The 18,700-nt window shown below is 47.7% G+C and overlaps 1 protein-coding gene across 1 annotated transcript in view; it reads right to left on the reverse strand.

The window, feature by feature from the left end:
- Window positions 1–1,265: 1,265 nt before the first annotated feature.
- Window positions 1,266–18,700, reverse strand: part of TDRD12 (tudor domain containing 12) — a 92,640-nt gene continuing 75,205 nt past the window's right edge. Inside the window, exons 21-31 of the mRNA XM_075537237.1 lie at window positions 16,834–16,933; window positions 15,962–16,149; window positions 14,928–15,138; window positions 12,855–12,947; window positions 10,652–10,812; window positions 5,411–5,520; window positions 3,944–4,007; window positions 3,749–3,862; window positions 3,505–3,658; window positions 3,351–3,417; window positions 1,266–2,920 (exon numbers count right to left, since the gene is read on the reverse strand). Coding sequence (XP_075393352.1) covers window positions 2,829–2,920; window positions 3,351–3,417; window positions 3,505–3,658; window positions 3,749–3,862; window positions 3,944–4,007; window positions 5,411–5,520; window positions 10,652–10,812; window positions 12,855–12,947; window positions 14,928–15,138; window positions 15,962–16,149; window positions 16,834–16,933 — 1,354 coding nt within the window. The 3' untranslated portion in view covers window positions 1,266–2,828. The remainder of the gene's footprint in view (window positions 2,921–3,350; window positions 3,418–3,504; window positions 3,659–3,748; window positions 3,863–3,943; window positions 4,008–5,410; window positions 5,521–10,651; window positions 10,813–12,854; window positions 12,948–14,927; window positions 15,139–15,961; window positions 16,150–16,833; window positions 16,934–18,700) is intronic.

The following is an 18,700-nucleotide window of genomic DNA, read 5'->3' on the forward strand; positions in this document are numbered from 1 at the left end:
GAGGTGTTGATAAGATCAAGTATCAGGCTGCAAAGGGCTTAAGTGGAGGGAATGTATGGATGTGCTTTATACAATTGATGTATGTATATGTATGGATTGTGATAAGAGTTGTATGAGTCCCTAATAAAATGTAAAAAAAGAAAAGAGAGAAAAAAAAGAAAATGATTAGGGCAAAGAATGTACAGATGTGCTTTATACAATTGATGTATGTATATGTATGGACTGTGATATGACTTGTATGAGCCCCTAATAAATTGTTTAAAAAAAAAAAGATCAAGTATCAGGCAACAAAGAACAAAAAGTATCATTGTGAATGAGGGGGAGTGCAGAGGGGACCCAAAGCCCATCTAGGCAACTGGACATCCTTTATGGAAAGGTCGCAGGGAGATGAGCCAGTCAGGGTGCAGTGTAGCAATGATGAAACAATTTTCCTCTAGTTCTTTAATGCTTCCGCCCCCCGACTATCATGATCCCAATTCCACCTTACAAATCTGGCTAGACTAGAGGATGTACACTGGTACAGATCACAGCTGGAAACACAGGGAATCCAGGGCAGATAAACCCCTCAGGACCAATAGTGAGAGTAGGGATACCAGGAAGGTAAGGGGGAGGTGGGGGAGAAAGAGGGAACTAATCACAATGCTCTATATATAACCCCCTCCATGGACGAACAATAGAAAAGTGGATGAAGGGAGACATTGGACAGTGTTAAGATGTAAAAAAATAATAATTTATAAATTATCAAGGGTTCGTGAAAGGAGGGAGGAGAAAAATGAGCTGATACCAATGGCTCAAGTAAAAAATGTTTTGAGATGATGATGGCAACAAATGTACAAGTGTGCTTGACACATGGATGGATGTATGGATTGTGATAAGAGTTGTATGAGCCCCCAATAAAATGATTTAAAAGAAAGAGTACTTAAATTGGCAATGGTGTTGCTTCGACTGAAATATTTAAAATATTAAAATAGTGATCACTAACCCCCACCACACACACACATACTGCAGCACCCCCCCATTTAACCTGGTGATGCCAGTGGCAGGTCTACCACGGCAAGCGTGATGTCCAGAACCACTGAGTCTGTGTGTCCGGGAGAGGCCTTGACTGGTGCTCATCACAGCACCCCATCAACGCTCACTGGTCTCTCCACCGAAAGGCGTGGTGGAAAAAATTCCATTTTATATCTGACACTAGGGGGGAAATGCTTAAAACAAATAAAAAAGTTAAAGCAAACATTTCTGTGAAAAAAACTTTATTGATGACATAGCCCAGAAGTCACCCGCACGACAGCTGTATGTAAGCAAGTTTCGAAGCGTGAAGTCAAGTCATTTTTACCGTGTATTTCCAAAATTTAACCCAACCGTAAAATCAGTCTGTATCGTAACAGCAGCAACATCTGAGATGACAACTGGTTACTTTTCACAAGCTAGCACTGCAGACGGCAACCAGAACTTCAAACAGGAGTACATGTAAGTGTCTGAAAAAACCAACGTTTGAGAGAACCTCCCTGCTGCTGCTAAGGGCAGGCCCCCAAGAGTCCCCAAAGGCAACCTGGTAGTTGAAGGATGTGAGAAGGATGTGAGAAGAGCCCCAGAGTTTCTGTGTCGGGAGAAAAAAGTCACTAACTCGGGCCAATTTGAGACCTGCCAGACTCCAGCTCAGTCTCAGCCGCCCTGGCAGCTGGACGCCACTAGAGGGCAGTGCTGGGCCTGCCCATCACAGGGCTCTCTGGGGTGGCTCTGAGTGGGGTAAGAACACTCAATGACCTGAATGTCTATCTTACAGATGAGGTAACTGAGACCCAGGAGTGAGCCAGGGCTGCCGACGACACCCTGATGTCACCCCTAGTTCAGGTGGTGGCTCAAACGTGAAGCACCTGGTACTTTCTGAGCAGAACTTCTTGAAGGCAGTCACGTAACATACATGCTCTGCAAACAGTCTTCAATTACCAACAGGTCACCTTTCTAAAAATCAGCCTCCGGGCAATCTCACTGGAATGGCAATGACTGTACACTCTTCTCACAAATAATTTTTGTGACTGGGGTTACAGGGAGGAGTTCTCCCCGAAGAGACCAACAAAGTTTTTAGGGTACCCTTTCCAGGCGTTCTTAGTGCTGCCTCTGGGTACCCCACAGGGCCTTGTTACGTTCCCTCAAGCCCGACGGGCAGGGCCTTCCTTAGAAGCAGGAACTTCCCCACCAGATGGCCCGAGTGGTGCTGGTATTGCTGACACACCCCACGTCTGTCTGTGGACAGCTCTCAGTGCTTTAAGGACACGGAAATACTAGAGCCTCAAGAAGGTCATCCATTCCCAACTAACTCAACGTTCCAGGGCCTACACAGAGCTCTGTTTACAAGGTGTTTACCGGGTATTTAGAAACGCACTAAAAAATAAATTAGTTTTTTTTTTTTTAAAAAAGAAATGCACTAAGTCTAGGTCTAAAACAAAGCAAGACAAAACCAAACCACACAAACTAACGCCCATCGGCGTCTGTGACCCAGTTGGCTCGTTGCTACTTGAGCACGTCAGGCCGAATCCTCCATCGGTGGCAGTGAGCGAGGAGGAGCGGGGGCGCTGGGTTACGGCATGTGCTGCTCTCGCTGGGCCCCCGGGGGCAGCCTTCTTATCAGTCTTGTTTTAAACTGACTCCTAATGTTTCACCGCCACCCAAGACAAGTCCCAGCGTCACAAGATGGCCATGATAGTGTCTGTGTCAGGTGGGAACCGGCATGGAGATGGCGGCTTGTTTTCCTCACGTCCCGTCGGCACCACTGCGCCCGTGTTTGCATCCGGCCTCCGGACCACTCTTGGGGACGCGTCCCCACCTCACTCGCTCTCACTTTTGCTGCCCTCTGACGTGTTGCCACTGGCTTCGGCTACTTCTGCCACTGTGCTTGACAGACTTTGAGAATATGTAACTGCAAAAGTTAGACGATATTAAAAACATGTAACTACAGAGAAGACTGTTATCCCGAGTGAAGCAGACTAAGCCCCTGGGGTTCAAGCTCCATCTATTTTGCCGTTCATTCACATCTTCCTTATTTTAGGTGAGCAACAAACAGGTAAGATCTGTCTGGTTAGAAATAAGTTATCCTCCTGGGAAAACAAAGGGCTAATTTCATACTGCTAACTTTTTTGTTTACTTTGAAACAAGAAAGATGTATTTTTTAACCAAGGACGATGCACAGTCAAGCTAAACTATTTAACATCACGTTCCCGAAGGGCTTTCTATTTACCCATTCCCACCAGGACCTAGGCCCGAGGGAGGGACCTGTCCCCCTGGACCCCCCACACACTGCTCCCTGCCCCCGCCCCGCCCCCAGCCTCTCTGGGGCGTGGGTGGCTCACCCTTGGAGAAGTGGCTGTCCTCTTCACTCTCTTCCCAGTGATCAAAATCAAAAGCCACGTTCGGGTTCTGTTCAAGGGGACAGTGCGCCGAGTGAGAGGAGAGGAGGGGCGGGTGTCCCATGCTGGGAAGGCCCCACAGCCGACCCCAGCTCACCTTCTGCTTGAGCAGGCCGCCCCAGGGCCCCCTCGTCTCCTTGGCTAGTGTGATGATGGGCTCCTCGTTCGCAATGCTGCACCGGCACTCATCCTTCAGGATGCTGGCCTGCAGCGCCATGTCGGCCACGTAGAATCTGTCTCCCACCCAGGCACTGGGGGTACGAAGGGAGGGAGAGCCAGTCAGTCTTTGCAAACTCAAAACTTTGTTCCTAGCCAACTTTATGAGCTGTGCCTCAGCCTACCTGAAAATGACCCTGTCTCTGAAGTACTCACACCTGCATTCTCTCACATTCCGCAGTCTTATCTGCAGGATGACCGCGTCGTCATTCTGAAACCACGTTATCTGCGGGTGCAAGCTACGAGAGAAGGACTGCCGTGCTCACCAGAAGGCATGCCCATGCCAGGGAGAGCCGCGCTCCCGCAGGGCAGGGACCCACCTGCTCAGGTCCGGGAGGGCAGGCTGCTCAGTGGGGTGGTCCCTGCTGCTTCCAGACAAAGCTTCTGCACAAGAGCAAAGTCAGGTTTACTTATCTGCAACTCTGAGCATATGCACACATCGTTTTTTGCACACTGTACACATTTTTAGCTGAGAAATTACTCATATGAAGGAAGGGTCAAGTTCATTGTAACCCAGTATTCAGTTGCACAGAAATACTAAAAAGTACATCACTTTGTGTAGCTAAAAGTAAGTTCTGGCAAATCTCAAAATTAGAGAGCCACGAAAGGAAAGGAAGGCTTTTGAAAAGGGACTGCCTATAATCAGGACCCACAGATCCAGACAGTCAGGCTTCTTAGTCTATCTGCACCTGTAGGGCCCCTTTAAAGGCAACCTCAGGAGCAGTAACCCCCAGGCCCAGGCAAGAGAGGTGGAACGCCCTGTCTCCTCCAGCAGTGGGGTCGGAGCCCCAGGCTGCATCGTTCCATCCAGAGATTGGAACAAAGGTGTGCATGGCTGGCTTTGCCCCGGCCGGCATCTTTGCTTTCTCTTATCCATCTGTTTGGCCCTCTCAGGTGGTCCGCCATCTGACCTGCCCAGTGATCAGCTCACTCTGCACGCCGCTTTTACTCCTAAGGTTTTCGTGCAAGAGGCCCAGACTGAAAACCACCTCTAGGGCTATCAGCTAGGGACGCGAGAAATAAACGGGGTTCTTCCCATGATCGAATCCAAGTCGGCAACATGGAAGACCCATGAAGCCCATGGACAGCAGGGGTGGTCAGGTGAGGTGCTGGGTGTGGCCCGGGAGCCTGGTCTCCCATCTGGCGAGAGGAACGGGACTGGGAGTCAGACCGCGATCACTAGGGGGCAGCTAGCCAGGGTTCCTGGCAGTGCCCAAACCCGTTGCTCTGGGCGTCTGGTCAGCTCTCCACTTCAGTCGGAGCGCTGTGCTGCAGGCACGCAGTGCCTTAAGCGACGGAAGGAAAACAGGTGCAACGCGGAAGCAAGGACAACACGAACGTGCATGACGTGTCTGTCGGTGCAGTCTGCCTCGGGAAGAGGTCAGGCCATCGTGCGTGACGTGTCTGTCGGTGCAGTCTGCCTCGGGAAGAGGTCAGGCCATCGTGCGTGACGTGTCTGTGGGTGCAGTCTGCCTCGGGAAGAGGTCAGGCCATCATGCATGACGTGTCTGTCGGTGCAGTCTGCATCGGGAAGAGGTCAGGCCATCGTGCATGATGTGTCTGTGGGTGCAGTCTGCCTCGGGAAGAGGTCAGGCCATCGTGCATGACGTGTCGGTGCAGTCTGCAACGGGAAGAGGTCAGGCCATCGTGCATGACGTGTCTGTCGGTGCTGTCTGCCTCGGGAAGAGGTCAGGCCATCGTGCATGACGTGTCTGTCGGTGCAGTCTGCCTCAGGAAGAGGTCAGGCCAGGAGTGACTTGAAGTTCACCACCAGCAACAGCACTGACCATGCTCTGGGCTTTCTGAGTTGCTTTCAGCACCGGGCCCTCCTCCTGAAGCCGGGGCCTCTGTCTCGGGGGTCTGTAGACCAGCGGCACCTTCTGCTGCAGGAGGGCGCCTACACAGAAGAGGCAGAAGTTAGCCAAACCTCGGGGACCATAGGACATGCCCTTGGCAGGGACTTCTCACAAGAAGTGACAGGGCTGGTGACTGCGAGTGCGATCACCTGGGGTCAGAACCTGCCTCCTCCCTGCTGGTCCACACCATCAGCCCAGCTCTCCAGTGTCTACTGTGGCTTTACTTGCGTCCACTTTAGAATCTGCTTCCAACCTGCTCAGTGCCTGCTGGCTATTAACGCCCCACTGGCAGTCTGCCTTCCATCAGCCAGAGGGTTAATCTCGTTTGTCTCAAAAGCTTCCGTTTCATCTTTAAGCAAAAGGCTGCTTCCCCATAACTTGTCCCCCACCTCTCCCAGGGCCTGTCATTCCCCAAGGCCTTGGAAATGTAGCCCCTGCCCAGGCAGGCTCCCGCCAGCTGGTGGGATGATCCTGCTTCCCAGCAAAGGGACTGTGAGCAGGCTGGGCGCACAGCTGGTGCTCTGATCGTTCCTGCGTTTCCTCACCTCAATTAAATATACATCTTTTTTAAAAAATCATTTTATCGGGGACTCGTACAACTCTTACCACAATCCATCCATCCATCCATCCATGTGTCAAGCACATTTGTACATCTGCTGCCATCATCATTCTCAAAACATTTGCTTTCTACTTGAGCCCTTGATATCAGCTCATTTTCCCCCTCCCTCCCCGCAACCCCCTCCCTTCCATCATGAACCTTTGATAATTTATAAATTATTATTTTGTTATATCTTACACTGTTCAATGTCTCACTTCACCCACTTTTCTGTTGTCTTCATTTTTAAAGGAGTATCTTAACATAATAAAAAAATTCTATTATCTTTGGGCTCTATACTCCTATAAAGAGTTACAGTCTTGGAAACTTACTGGGGCAGTTCTACCCTGTCCTATAAGGTCACTTTACGGCAGCATCAAGTGGATGGCAGTGAGTTTGTTTTTCGGTTTTCTATATACCACAAAGCCTATCCCCTTTCAACAACCTGCACTGACATGTACCACTCAATGACACGGGTCACAACCTTCCTGCCTCTGCCTGCACTGTCCCCACCTCTAGCTGAGACTCACAGCCCCTCCCTTAGCTTTCCACCCATGCTTTACAGTCAAGCTGTCTGCTGGATCCCAGAAAGATGAAAGAGCTCTGTGTGTAAGGCAGGTGTTTCTCACTGGCTGGGCAAAACTGTTTATTTTAGCTTAAAGATGACTTGAGTGGGCAGTTTCGGTCCAAGGTTTAGGATTTTCTCTGGGCTATAGACTTGGGGGTTTCCCCAGGCTCAATGTGGAACCACTAAGTTTGAGTTTCCTAAGGATTCAAAACCTTGGTCTGAATGTTTCCCCTTTTGACTAGAACCCATACTTGATAAAACTTTCAGTAATGGCACCAAAAACTTTCAGCCAGACAATTTCATTATTCTGGAAAAAAGAGACCTTGGTATAAATGTGCTCGACACAATGGATGGACGGATGGAGTTGTATGAGCCCCTAATAAAATGATTAAAAAACAAGCTTTGTCCTTATAAAGAAATCTTTCTCATTTCTTAAAATGTGTGTGTGTGTGTGTGTGTGTGTGTCAAAGGCATATGTATAGCCTAAGCCCACAGGTACCGAACTTTCTAGTAGTAAATATATATACTCTGAAAACACTGAATGTGGTTAGTGAATGTATTCATGTGGTAACACACATATTTATACACTACATATACATATATGTACATTATATTCACCATGTTGTACAACCATCATCACTGTTCCGGTTTTTCACCACATCACACAGAAACACTGTAGCCATCAGCCGGTAACTCTCCATCCCTGTCACACCCTAGCCCACGGAGCCCCGAATTGACTTTCTGCCTCGGGATGTGCCCAGTCTGGGCATTTAGCTTAAGTGGACTAACAGTACCTGCCTTATGGCTTCTGCCTTATTTCATTAGCACAGCTTCATTCAAGTGCCAGGATGTCACGGCAGCTAAATCTTGTCCCCCTGCAGGCACACAGCTCAGCACTCCCTCACCCATCTGCTGAGGAGCATTTAGGAGACCCCGTCTTCGCTGCTGACCACGGTGCTGCAGCTCACGTTGGGGCGCTTGTACGTGGGGGGCTTCCATTATGCTGGGTGTACGCCTAGGGGCGAGGCTGCTGGGCCCCATCAGGAGGCTGTGCACCACTGCACCTTCCCAGCAGCCCTGCAGGGGTTCCCATGTGTCCGTGTCACCCCTCCCAGATGACTTCCTGTGTTTCTGATGCAAGCCAGCCTCCTTCATGGTGTGAGTGGCACCTCACGGTGCTTTGGGTCTGTATTCCCCTAGTGATTAGGCTGAGCTTTCCGTGTGCTTATTGGCCATTCTGTAATTTCTCTGACGAAACATTGACTCAAGTTCTTCGCCAATATTTAATGGAATTATGTTTTTATTGCCGAGTTGCAGGAACTCCTTGTATGTTGTGTACAAACCCTTACATTCATCTGTCAAAACTCGCTGGCAGCGAGCTGATGCCGACTGGCAGCGACCCTGAGGGCAGAGAGCAGCCCTGGCAGCAGGCCTCCTGCAGGGATGCATGGCTTGAAACAGTCTCTCCGTTTTGTGAGTGTCCGCACTCTCCCGGTGTACACCTGTCCGAGTTATCTCTCCTTTTACTTCCGGGACTTTCATGTCACATCTACGACATCGCCGTTTACTCCACGTTCACTGGTGTTGATAGTTTTCGCTCTTATGTTTCGTCCCCTGGATCCATTTTGAGTGATGTGTTAAGTGGTGTAAGGTGAGGGCCTCTTCATTCTTGTGCATTTGTATCCTACTACTCCTCTGGTGAAGGACAGCGGTACTGGAAGCTCCGTGGGCGGCCAAAAGAGTAAACCCATCTGTCTGGGAAAAAGGACAGCCAGAATGCTCCGGAGCCCTGTAACGGCCAGTGCGACGTTTTCCTAACATTTCATTAAAACGTGCCGAGTACAGAAATTATAAGCCCTTTGGCGCCGACCACGATGCCGACGAAATCGCCGCACTCTGCTAGTCAAACGCGTACCGCTAGTCACGCACGTTAGTGGCAGGGCGCTTGAGTCGTGGCACGTGCTTTGACTGATGTGCCTTTGAGGTTAAGTGATGGTTGGCGTTCAGTGCATTTTACGATAATTTTCAATCTGGTGAAGTTTTAGTATTGACATTTTTTGTATATGTTCATAAAACTGTAGTTTTATGTCAAAGGCGTAATACTCATTAAAAACACTGTATTTATTATATATTTTCCTTTTTTCAAAATGTTAATGAATTCACTACATTCGACTTTTGAATTGACGGTGACAAAAATTACCACAGCCTGGATTGTGATTTGTTTCATGGAAAACGGCAAATTTATGACCTAGATGGAAGCAGCACAGACTCAGACAAGGAACCAGATGCTAATATGGATGAAATTGGTAAATAAAATGTGTATTATATTTTAAAATTTTGATTTTACAATTTAAAATTTTAATTAAATTGCTATTCAAACTGTTTTGATAACAATATTTATTTTTCCCATGATAGGAAGTGAACATACGCCCAATTATTCTGATTTGGATGAATTCAAAGACCTCGTAGTTAGTAATGATAATGCTAGCGAAGGTGAGTTAGAAACTTCAGCTGTTCAAGCTGAAGAATGAATTCCAATAACTACAAGTTCAAAACCATCTACATAAAGAAATCGAAGAATTCCTCTTTGGTGGCACATTTTTGGAGACGGTACAGCTAGACCTATGTCTGAATGGTTAGGACAAGTAGATTCTTCTGGGGTAATAAGACATCCTGTTGAATATTTTAGACATTTTTTCTTGAAGGATACCCCATTACTCATATTGTCGACCAATCAAATCTTTATGCAATTCTGCAAAATCCCAATAAACTTCTTGCACGGAGTAGCCAGGAACTTGAGCAATTTTTTGGGTACACTGCTTGATTTGATAGACTCGCTAATTGCACTGTATAGAATTCACATCAGATTGAAAAAATATTATCACAAATTATTTTTTCATTTTCGAGATGTGACTGTTGTGAACTCTTGGCTGCTTTACCATAGAGACCGTGAGAGCCTTCCGTTATCAAAAAAAAAAAAAAAAATCCAAAGTCTGCAAGAGATCAAAATGGCATCGCCAAAGCTCTTCTTGTTGACGGGAAGAGTAACAGACCAACACAAGGAGGCAGGCCTTCTGCGGGCCTTACTGGGGTTGAGTTTGCCGACAAAAAGAGAGGAGGTCCTGCCACCCAAAGTCTCCCTGGAAGAGATAGCTGTTTGGATGGTCTTCACCTTTACCCTGAGGTCACAACAGAGGAAGATGCAACAATGTCAACTGCAAGAGTGCACCAGTATTTTTCTGCAGCAAATGCAAAGTTCATCTTTGGATCACAAAAGAAAAAAAATGTTTTGTTCAATCTTACACTAAAATTATAAGCAAATAAATTTTGTATTATATTTTAGAAATAAACTAAGTTTTCAGTTTGCTTTTTATTTAATAATAAAATAAGATGAAAAAGTGCATTTTTTATTTGTATTATAAATCCATGGATGAATGCGACAATTTGGTTAATTTAAAAAACATTTCAAATTATGTATTTTAAAAATATATTTTGGTTTTTATTTATATATATTGATAACTATGAAAGTAAAGAATACAAACAAAATTTTTTTCCCCCTGAAGTTGAAAATTTCTGGCATTATAGGGTTAGAGGCAAGGATGGCACGACTTCGTCTCATGTGCTCTGGACATGCTGTCAGGAGAGACCCGTCCCTGGAGACGGACATTGGGCTTGGTAAAGTGGAGGGGCAGCGAACAGGAAGGCCCTCCACGAGATGGCCTGGCGCAGTGGCTGCACCGATGGGCACAAGGACAATTGTGAGGATGGCGCAGGACCGCAGTGTCTGTCGCTTGTAGACAGGGCGCCCTGAGTCGAACTGACTACAGCACCTAACATGCACCTATCAAAGACAACGAGCAGGCTGTCGTGCAGACAAAACTAGATCATCACTGGAGCTCGGTGATGAGGACAGAGGGACAAGAGACTACTCCCTACACTTTGGTAAAGAAAGCTTGCGAGCGCTGCTTGCACACTGCCGCTCTCTCACGGGGAGGGAAAATGCACTTACAGCCTTCCTGACACAGGCCGCGTTTCCGCTCCTCCACACAACTTCCTCAGCTGCTCTGTGTGCTCCGGGTTCTCCACGCCCATTCCCAGAGACAGGATCTCGGTCCGAATGTTGTAGTCAATGACAGAAGTCCTCAAATTTGGAAGTTTTGTAATGTGCACCTGAGTCAAACGAAGAAGTACAACATTGGCAAGACTCACACCTTGAATTTTAAATGACCCACAAACACTTTCATACGCCCGCCTTCCTGCCCCAGGATGTTCAGGTGGTTTGACCAGACTGAATCCCCACCAAAATAAATCCCCGTAGTGTCCTGGTCACCAGTCTTACAAGCACGGCCGGCTCCCAGAGGCCCGCCCCTTAGGTCCTGGCCACACTCTGCTTCCCTTGGACCTCCTCTCTCCATGAGAAGGCGCCCAGATGGCAGGGCGCAGGACTGAGCCCTCTCAGGTGCCTGGAAAGGGCCTACCCCGTGCCCCTAATTCCTGCATTCTGGGCACTCTCCTACAGAAAACGTTCTTTCTACAGCCAACATTCTCGTGCACTTTGACTAACAAAACAAATTCAGCAGAGCAGCTCCACCCTGACCTAACAGACTGCCTGATGGGAAAAGACAGGCAGACACTCAATTCAAAACGGAGCACCATGTGAAAACCCACAAGGCTGCTGCTGCGCGGTGGCCGGGCCTGCTGGCCCTCGAGCACCCTGAGAGCACCAGCTGGAAATGGAGGGAGGCGGCCTCGCCCACTCGTGGGAACCAGGGAAGTGCGGGGGCCAGCAGCCTCCTCTGGTCTCTCAGTGGGGGCTGTGTGTCTGTCTGCCCGGTGGCACTTCTGCTTCATTCTCTTAGGTCAAAAAGAGCCCAGCTGAAGGAAGCTTCTATCCCCGCCTCCCCTCCCCCCACCCGCTGCACCGATAAAGGAGGGGATGACAGCACCATGAACACCATGGCCAGCTACAGCTCTTCTTCTCATCCTTACATCTCTTTCATGCGTAAAGACCTTGCGACAATGTAAAGAAACCCTTCATTCAAGTGTTTTTATGAAGGGAATTCCTTAATCTACTGTGAATAATTGTAACGTTAAAATCTTGTACCTCGAAACTCTGAACGGCAAACTCTGATGGGGGCCATGTGGAGGGATAGAGACGGTGCGGGTGGAGCAGAGCTGAGGTCTCTCTCGCCACGCCCTCCCCACCATCCCTTGGTTTGTTCTGTCCACGAGATGGAACCTGAGTGCCCAGTCCAGGCCCTAACACATAGTAGGTGCTGCATAATCAGGGCAGAAACTGCTGACATCATCAAGTCTGACCTGGAATGAATGAATGCCCACAGACTGGGATCCTCGCACTGCGAACTCCGAGACGGTCCCTAGGACTTTGAGATCACTTGCAAGCTGGGAAAGCCAGTGGCATCGGCCCTGGGGCCTCCAGCAGGATGGGCCTTATTAGGAAATCTCTGAAGTCCATGATCAACATTTAAAAACCCAAATACAACAGAGCAGCCAACAGAAGATCACTTATGAGAGGGCTACAGAAAGTGTGTGGGGAAGGGGGCAAGTATTTTGAGACCATGATTTTAAGGGGAAAATAGTAACACACACACACACACACACACACACACACAGTCACCCTCAATGGGACAGACTTTGGAGACTGCTGGGGGGTTGGGGGGTGGCAAGGGAAGGGGAAAAAGCTATAGGCCAGTCTGCTAGTGGGAGGTAACCTGCGGGAAATGGAAGACAGGCCTCCAGAGGGAGAAGAGAAAGCAAGGAGCAGGTGGGGGGTGGGGGGGACAGGGACGGACTGCTGCTTATATGATGAGTAGTTTAAACTGTTGAACACAAAGTTAATGAAATGAAATGTAATTTACAATAGTTTTAAAAAGTCCATTTTCTGCAAAATCAAAAGATATTGGAGTTTTCCTATGAACTTTTTGAAGCCTCTCATGAAGCATAGCTTCATAAAACTTAAGTTTCAGGGGGGCAGGTATCTTGTAAAATATTCCCCTAAAACACCGAGTGAAACCTGCAACCAAATTCATAACCCAAGTGACATGAGACTAAAGCTGTTTTCTCCCTAAAGCAGAGCCCCAGACAAGGATCCCTCCCCGTGGCAGCGGCACTTCTGGCTGTGTGGTGCACGCTACTGGAACTGATGTGGCCAGGAGCAGGGACCACTCCAACACAGATTTCCTCATGCTTACCATTGGATCGATCCAAAGGGTATTTCCCAAAGCCAGTACCACTTTCGCATCATGCAACTTTCCAGTAATTTTATGATGAATGTACCTAGTAACCTGAAAACAAAACAAAGCCAAAAGTGACGAGGGCACTGAGCTCAGCTGGCATTTGTGGGCTCCATGTTCTGTGCATGCTGCATGGAGTTCTGTACAAATCTCCTCGACACCTGCCAGTCCTCTGGCAGGGATGGACTGGAGAGCGCTGGAGGCGCAGAGCGGCAGCCGAGGGGTCCCCCCCTTCGCCCCCACCTTCCCTCCTGCCTTACAGTGCCACTGGGCTCGGTGCAAGTGCAGTGACAGTGCCGACGTGGCAGAGGAGGCCACAGTGATGAGGCCACTCTGCAAAGGGACCTGACTGGCTATGGAGCCCTATTTTCTCACCTGGGGCCACAACCCGCAGCGCTCAGCAAACACTCTCCAACCTCACTAGCGCAGAGCAGGGGGCAGTCCCCAGCTCCAGCCCATGACACTGTTCCCATCCTCCTTGAACTTCATACATACACTTGGAAGTACACACCCAACAGTCTTCCCCATTTCCAAGATGGTTGCTCTTTACAACACACTGTGGCCAGCCACCTGACTGACCAAGTGTTGCCCAAGGCAAGCACTCTGCCCTGGCTACAGGCCACCCCCGAGATCCAGCACTGAAATGGCCACCAACAGGCACTTGGCGCATATTTCCGGAACAAAGGAAAAAATAATGCTTCTTACTAAAAGCCATTCCTAGTAAACTCACAACAGCAAGGTTTGTGGTCCACTCTGTACTGGGGAAACAGTTACTGTTTTTTCACAGTGCCAACCGAAATAACTTACTCTGTGTCCCATAGCTCAAGTCATACCACACTGAGCTTCCTTCCCGTGAACAGCAGGGGGCAGGACTCTATAGACACCTGCCTCCCCTGAAGAATAGCACCGTCTGTCTGTCCCCTCACTCCACCCTGCGCAGCTGCCTGAGCCCACACAAGACCACTCTGTGCTCCAAGTCTTGGTACAGGCTGTCTTCTGAGGAAATGCCCCTTTCTCTGGAAGCCTGTCTGGCCCCGGGCTCACCCTCTGTGCTCGTCCACCCTGCTGACCCCTCCAGAGCCTTCCCATCCCTTTGGCTCCCTCTGACTGGGGTATGTGGTTTGGCTTTGTTTTATAACTACAGGGCTTGTTAGGGAGAATGATTACAAAATATTAGGGATGCAGGTAATTTGGCCATAATGCCTCTTCTCGGATATGCTGGCAGATAGGTCTCTCTCTGGTCCTCAACCTCTTAGCCAGTTGGCCTCTGCCTTGCTTAGGCAAGCATTCTAAGATCCTTTTGTGTTGCTAAGTGCCCAAGTGGTCGCCCACCCTGTAAGCCAGCCTCCTGCCCAAAGGCACTCACTGAGCTTTGCTCATTCCAAGGCCTGGGAAGCCCTGTGCTCTGTCTCAAGGTCTCAGAGCTGCTCCCTGGCACCTGTCAAAGCTCGGGTCCTGGCCGTGTCTCACTCCTGGTTCTTTCTTGCTGGTCATGGGGGTCTCTCTCCGTTTCTGCAACGACTAAGTTTTCTGGGGCGTCTGTTTTTGTTGGCGCTCACAAGGCCTCTTTTACTTTTGCCTGCAGCCTCTCTGACGTCAGCACAAACCGAGTTCTATGCTAGTGCTACGTTTGTGAACACTCACACTGGTGGCAACAGTGACAAGCCCTCATAAATGCTCAGGGAGGGGTTCTGCGGAGCAGCTGCTGGGACACTGGGCATCGGCTGGGACTGAGGCTGGCTGCAATTTTAAATCCCCGAACTCCACGCAGTGAGTGACAGGCAAGCACTCGACACTCCAAATTCCAACAGCAAGCCTCAATTCTGCGTTCTCATGGCCATCAGTTGGTACTGACTCACAAGGAGCCTAGAGAACAGGGCAGGATGGCCCCGTGAGTGTCTTATATTGCCACTCTTTATAGGGAGTACAAAGCCTCCTCCTTTTCTGAATTCTGAGGTTCAAGTTATTCTACACATTCTAAAAATATTCTAAATATTTTTATACTCAGGTGTAAAAGACCAAATTACTCACCTTTGGATTCCATTCCATTTCATTGTCAGCGGGCTTCACCCTGCAAACAATGAACTCCACGGCTTGTGGGGGTAGGGTATGGAAGCTTTCGGGGAGGTGCACTAGCTGGTCTCTTGTGACAAGTCCCGTCCTGCCTTCATCTATGAACTTCACAAGGACACTGTCTAGGGCCCACGCGTCTTCTTCTTGGCTCAACTCCAACACCTGAACCCTGGAGAACAACACAACAGAGACACTGGCGAGGACAGCATTGCATCGACCCGGGCGTTAATGCGCACAAGGTGCAAACTGACCCCGAGACCGAGCGACTCGCTCCTAGAAAAGAGAGCCAAGGCCTTCAAGTGTATTTTCTTGGGGATCTTTTCTGTCAAAGTGTGTGGTTGGCTGCCTTTAAGCAGACTCCAGCTCATAGCGAGGGCAGATCACCAGGGATCCTCTCTCACGGAACTCCTGGGGTCCCTTCAATGAAAAGTGTACAACTCTTCTTCACATGACTGAAATATTGAGTTGTCTGATATATGATTATACGCCAATGAAATTGTTAAAAAAAACATTTAGAAAGTACATATAGATAGCAAATAACATGTAGTATTTTTTAAGAGTCGATTCGTTTACTAAAAACACCATGAAATGAACATAGCATATTACATTTCCCAAACTGTCAGAGTCAAAGCAACAGTCGAGGGCTGTGGCTGCACCCGGGCCCGTGAGCACGAATGCAGGAGCTGACCTTGACCAGGCACACATGCTCACCGAGCCTGAGTGCGCTTCTCTGGAAAATGGGGACGATCCTCCTTTCTTAGGGCTTTTGCAAGAATGTATGTAGCATGCAGTGGCTGCTCAATACATGCCAGTTGTTACAATGTCACCTGTGGTCCGGGTGGAGTGTCACATGTAGAACTGTGCCAGGTGGCCGGGGGACGGCCAGGCTCATTTGTGTATATTGAAGTCAAAAGACAGCAGTGAGAGCATGGGAAATCAATACCATCGGGACAGACCTTGCATGTGACAACATCGAGAGATGGGTATTTTACCTGTAGAAAAGTGTTTTTTCTGCTAATCCATATAACCCAAATTTCTCCACCTTGTCGGCCATAGTTTTATTGCTGGAATCTTTAAAATACTCAGTCATCTCAGCATTAAGAGTTTCATAGAGATCCACATGTTTATCAATGAGACGGCCAAAGTAACTTGTTGCAGTCGAAATGTAAAACGGTATCATCTGAAACAGAGTCAACACATCCAGCACTACTCTCAACCCTCCTCATATGGAAACAACACAAGCTTCCGGCAGTGGGGGTGAGGATAAAGACAAACCATGGAGCCCACTGAACAAAGCCACGTGGTCCCCGGCAAAGGCCCGCCGGAAACACCAACAAAAATATCATGATGAAACTCTGAACCGTCATTCTACTCTCGTGCAGCCTTGAAGACCCCAACGCCATCTTTTCTGACTCTTGAATTCCCGCCTCAGCCACAACTTCCTCTTCTCCATCTCGCTCCAGGTGCCTCTGTTCTCACACGGATGGGAGAGGCCCTCGCGATGGCAGCAGCTGATGTGTGTTAACTCCAAACACACTCTGTGTGCGCACACGTGTGTAGCTCTATATCGCAGATCTATATTTATGTTTGTATCTATAGTAAGGATATATATTAACATATACACGTTATTTCTATTTTGAGAAAGGCTTTATAGTTTCTGAAAACACACTAGAAAACTCCCTAAGCTGCAGAAGTGGTTATCCTCTTCCCCAATCTGGCCTTGGTTTCTTAAATAAGCTAGGGTATTAACACAGGCATTTTGTAAGTTCCCAAATGTCTACTGCCACACAGTGCATTACCACGGCCCACTGGGATGCTATCTTCGACGAAGAGCCGAGAATTTAATCGCTTTCATGAGACCTACTTTAATGTACCCAGACGCTGGCAGCGCTTGCTTAGATAACCTCCTTGGCACATCCACTTCTGGATTGATATAGTGTCGGTCGGGACAGATCCTCTTGTCTCTGAAAAAGAGAAAATGGCTTTAAAGGTAGGAGAAGGGAAAACCCCAGGAATCATTGTTATCGTGGATTCTTAGGTATTCTCCAGGAAAATGCACCTCCAGTGGAAATCGAAAAGCTCTCATTCCAACCATCCTTAAAATCCAATAACCATATCAGAGTTGAGACGGCACTGACGATATATAAGTGAATGAAGAAAGAATGGGTTTCCGAGTGAAAAGTCTTATCTTCCTCCCACAGGAAAGGCAGGTGTGGTTACAAACTGCCGACCTTGCAGTTAGTAACCCACAATGCCACCAAGCCTCCTGAAATTATGGAAAGGGTCCTGAATTATAATTATCATGGAGTCAGATGAAGGGAAATAGTTATTTTATTGGCTCTATATAATCTTACAGGCATTATATAAATGAACAAAATATAATTCCAAAATAAACACCCTTGAAGAGAAACACACCAGGAATTGCAAGTTTTAATTGCAATTACAAACTGAGAAATAGTTGGAAGCTTTCAAAAGTCAATATTCTACTTAAAGGCACAATGGAAATAATTGCTCATAACCTATTCAATGTACCGTAAGTCCTAAGAGTTAAGGTAAACAGTGATCTGGAAATTAAACTGAACCCAGTGTGTTTCAGACACCGTCTACCCCACCCCCTGCCACCCATCTTTCAAGCACTGGCGTTATACCGAGCTCTGAGGGAGGGAGGCCCCCATGATTGCTAACAGGACACTTTCCAAATCAATCCACAGAAATAACACAAAGTCCCTATAAAAATGCCACCACGGTTCTTCCAAAGCGGCTATGAAAATACACACACAAAACAAACTTGTTGCAAAGCCTACACCCACAATGCCCAAGGCCCCTTCCCATGAGGCTGAGGCTAGAGAGGACCCACTTCCAACCCTCCCCCCACAGAACTCTCTCTTTTTCAGTCAAGTGGCTCCTTCCACAGAGACCTCCCAAACAGTCTCTGAGGCTAAGGGATTTACTAAGGCCATTAACACATTAGAGTTCAGGTGGGAAATGTTCAGGATAGTTTCTTTTCACTGTGCCCCAGGCAAACCTCTAGCAGGCTCTCAGCCTCTTGGCCTGGCCTCTGGCTGCTCAAGCAATGTTACCAAGTTCTTTTAGGGCTACTAACAAATGTCCAAAGGGCACACCTCTCCACTCTAAGCCTCAACTTGAAGACACTCAACTGCTGCTCCCTGGGTCAGAAAACCCAGCTCCCTAAATTAAGTGCACTTAATCTAAGGTGACCAGATTTTAACATTGGTAAAGTGGGACACCTTGGGGGGGGGGGGGAAGGGGGAGGCGGGGAAGGTTCTTGATTTAAAATTTGGTCTATACGGAGCAACAAAAATTTTCATAGGATGCAAACATAATATATATATATTTTTAAATTTCAACTTAAGTACAATTTATAAATTTAATACATTTAAAATTATGTATAGTATTATTTTATTCTTTGGCATATTTCTCATTTGAGCAAATTTTTTTTAGTAGATACCTGTCGTTGTTTAAAAGGTCATGAAATTTGTTAAATTGTTAAACGAGAATTTGTTAAATTGTATTTCACACATAAACTGGCATTCAAAGTCTCAACACTTAATTGTGATTTTTCTGATGTCCACACTTTATTTACAATAGAAAAATCTTTAGTCGCAGCATTAGTTCCTGGTAAGGACAGCATGTATTCCACAATTTTTAGTGCATATTGTATAGAACATGGTTTGTTTCAAAATGATGACATATTTCTAACCATTTGTTCT

The sequence above is a fragment of the Tenrec ecaudatus genome, chromosome 18, assembly GCF_050624435.1.
Source record: "Tenrec ecaudatus isolate mTenEca1 chromosome 18, mTenEca1.hap1, whole genome shotgun sequence".
Lineage (NCBI taxonomy): Eukaryota > Metazoa > Chordata > Mammalia > Afrosoricida > Tenrecidae > Tenrec > Tenrec ecaudatus.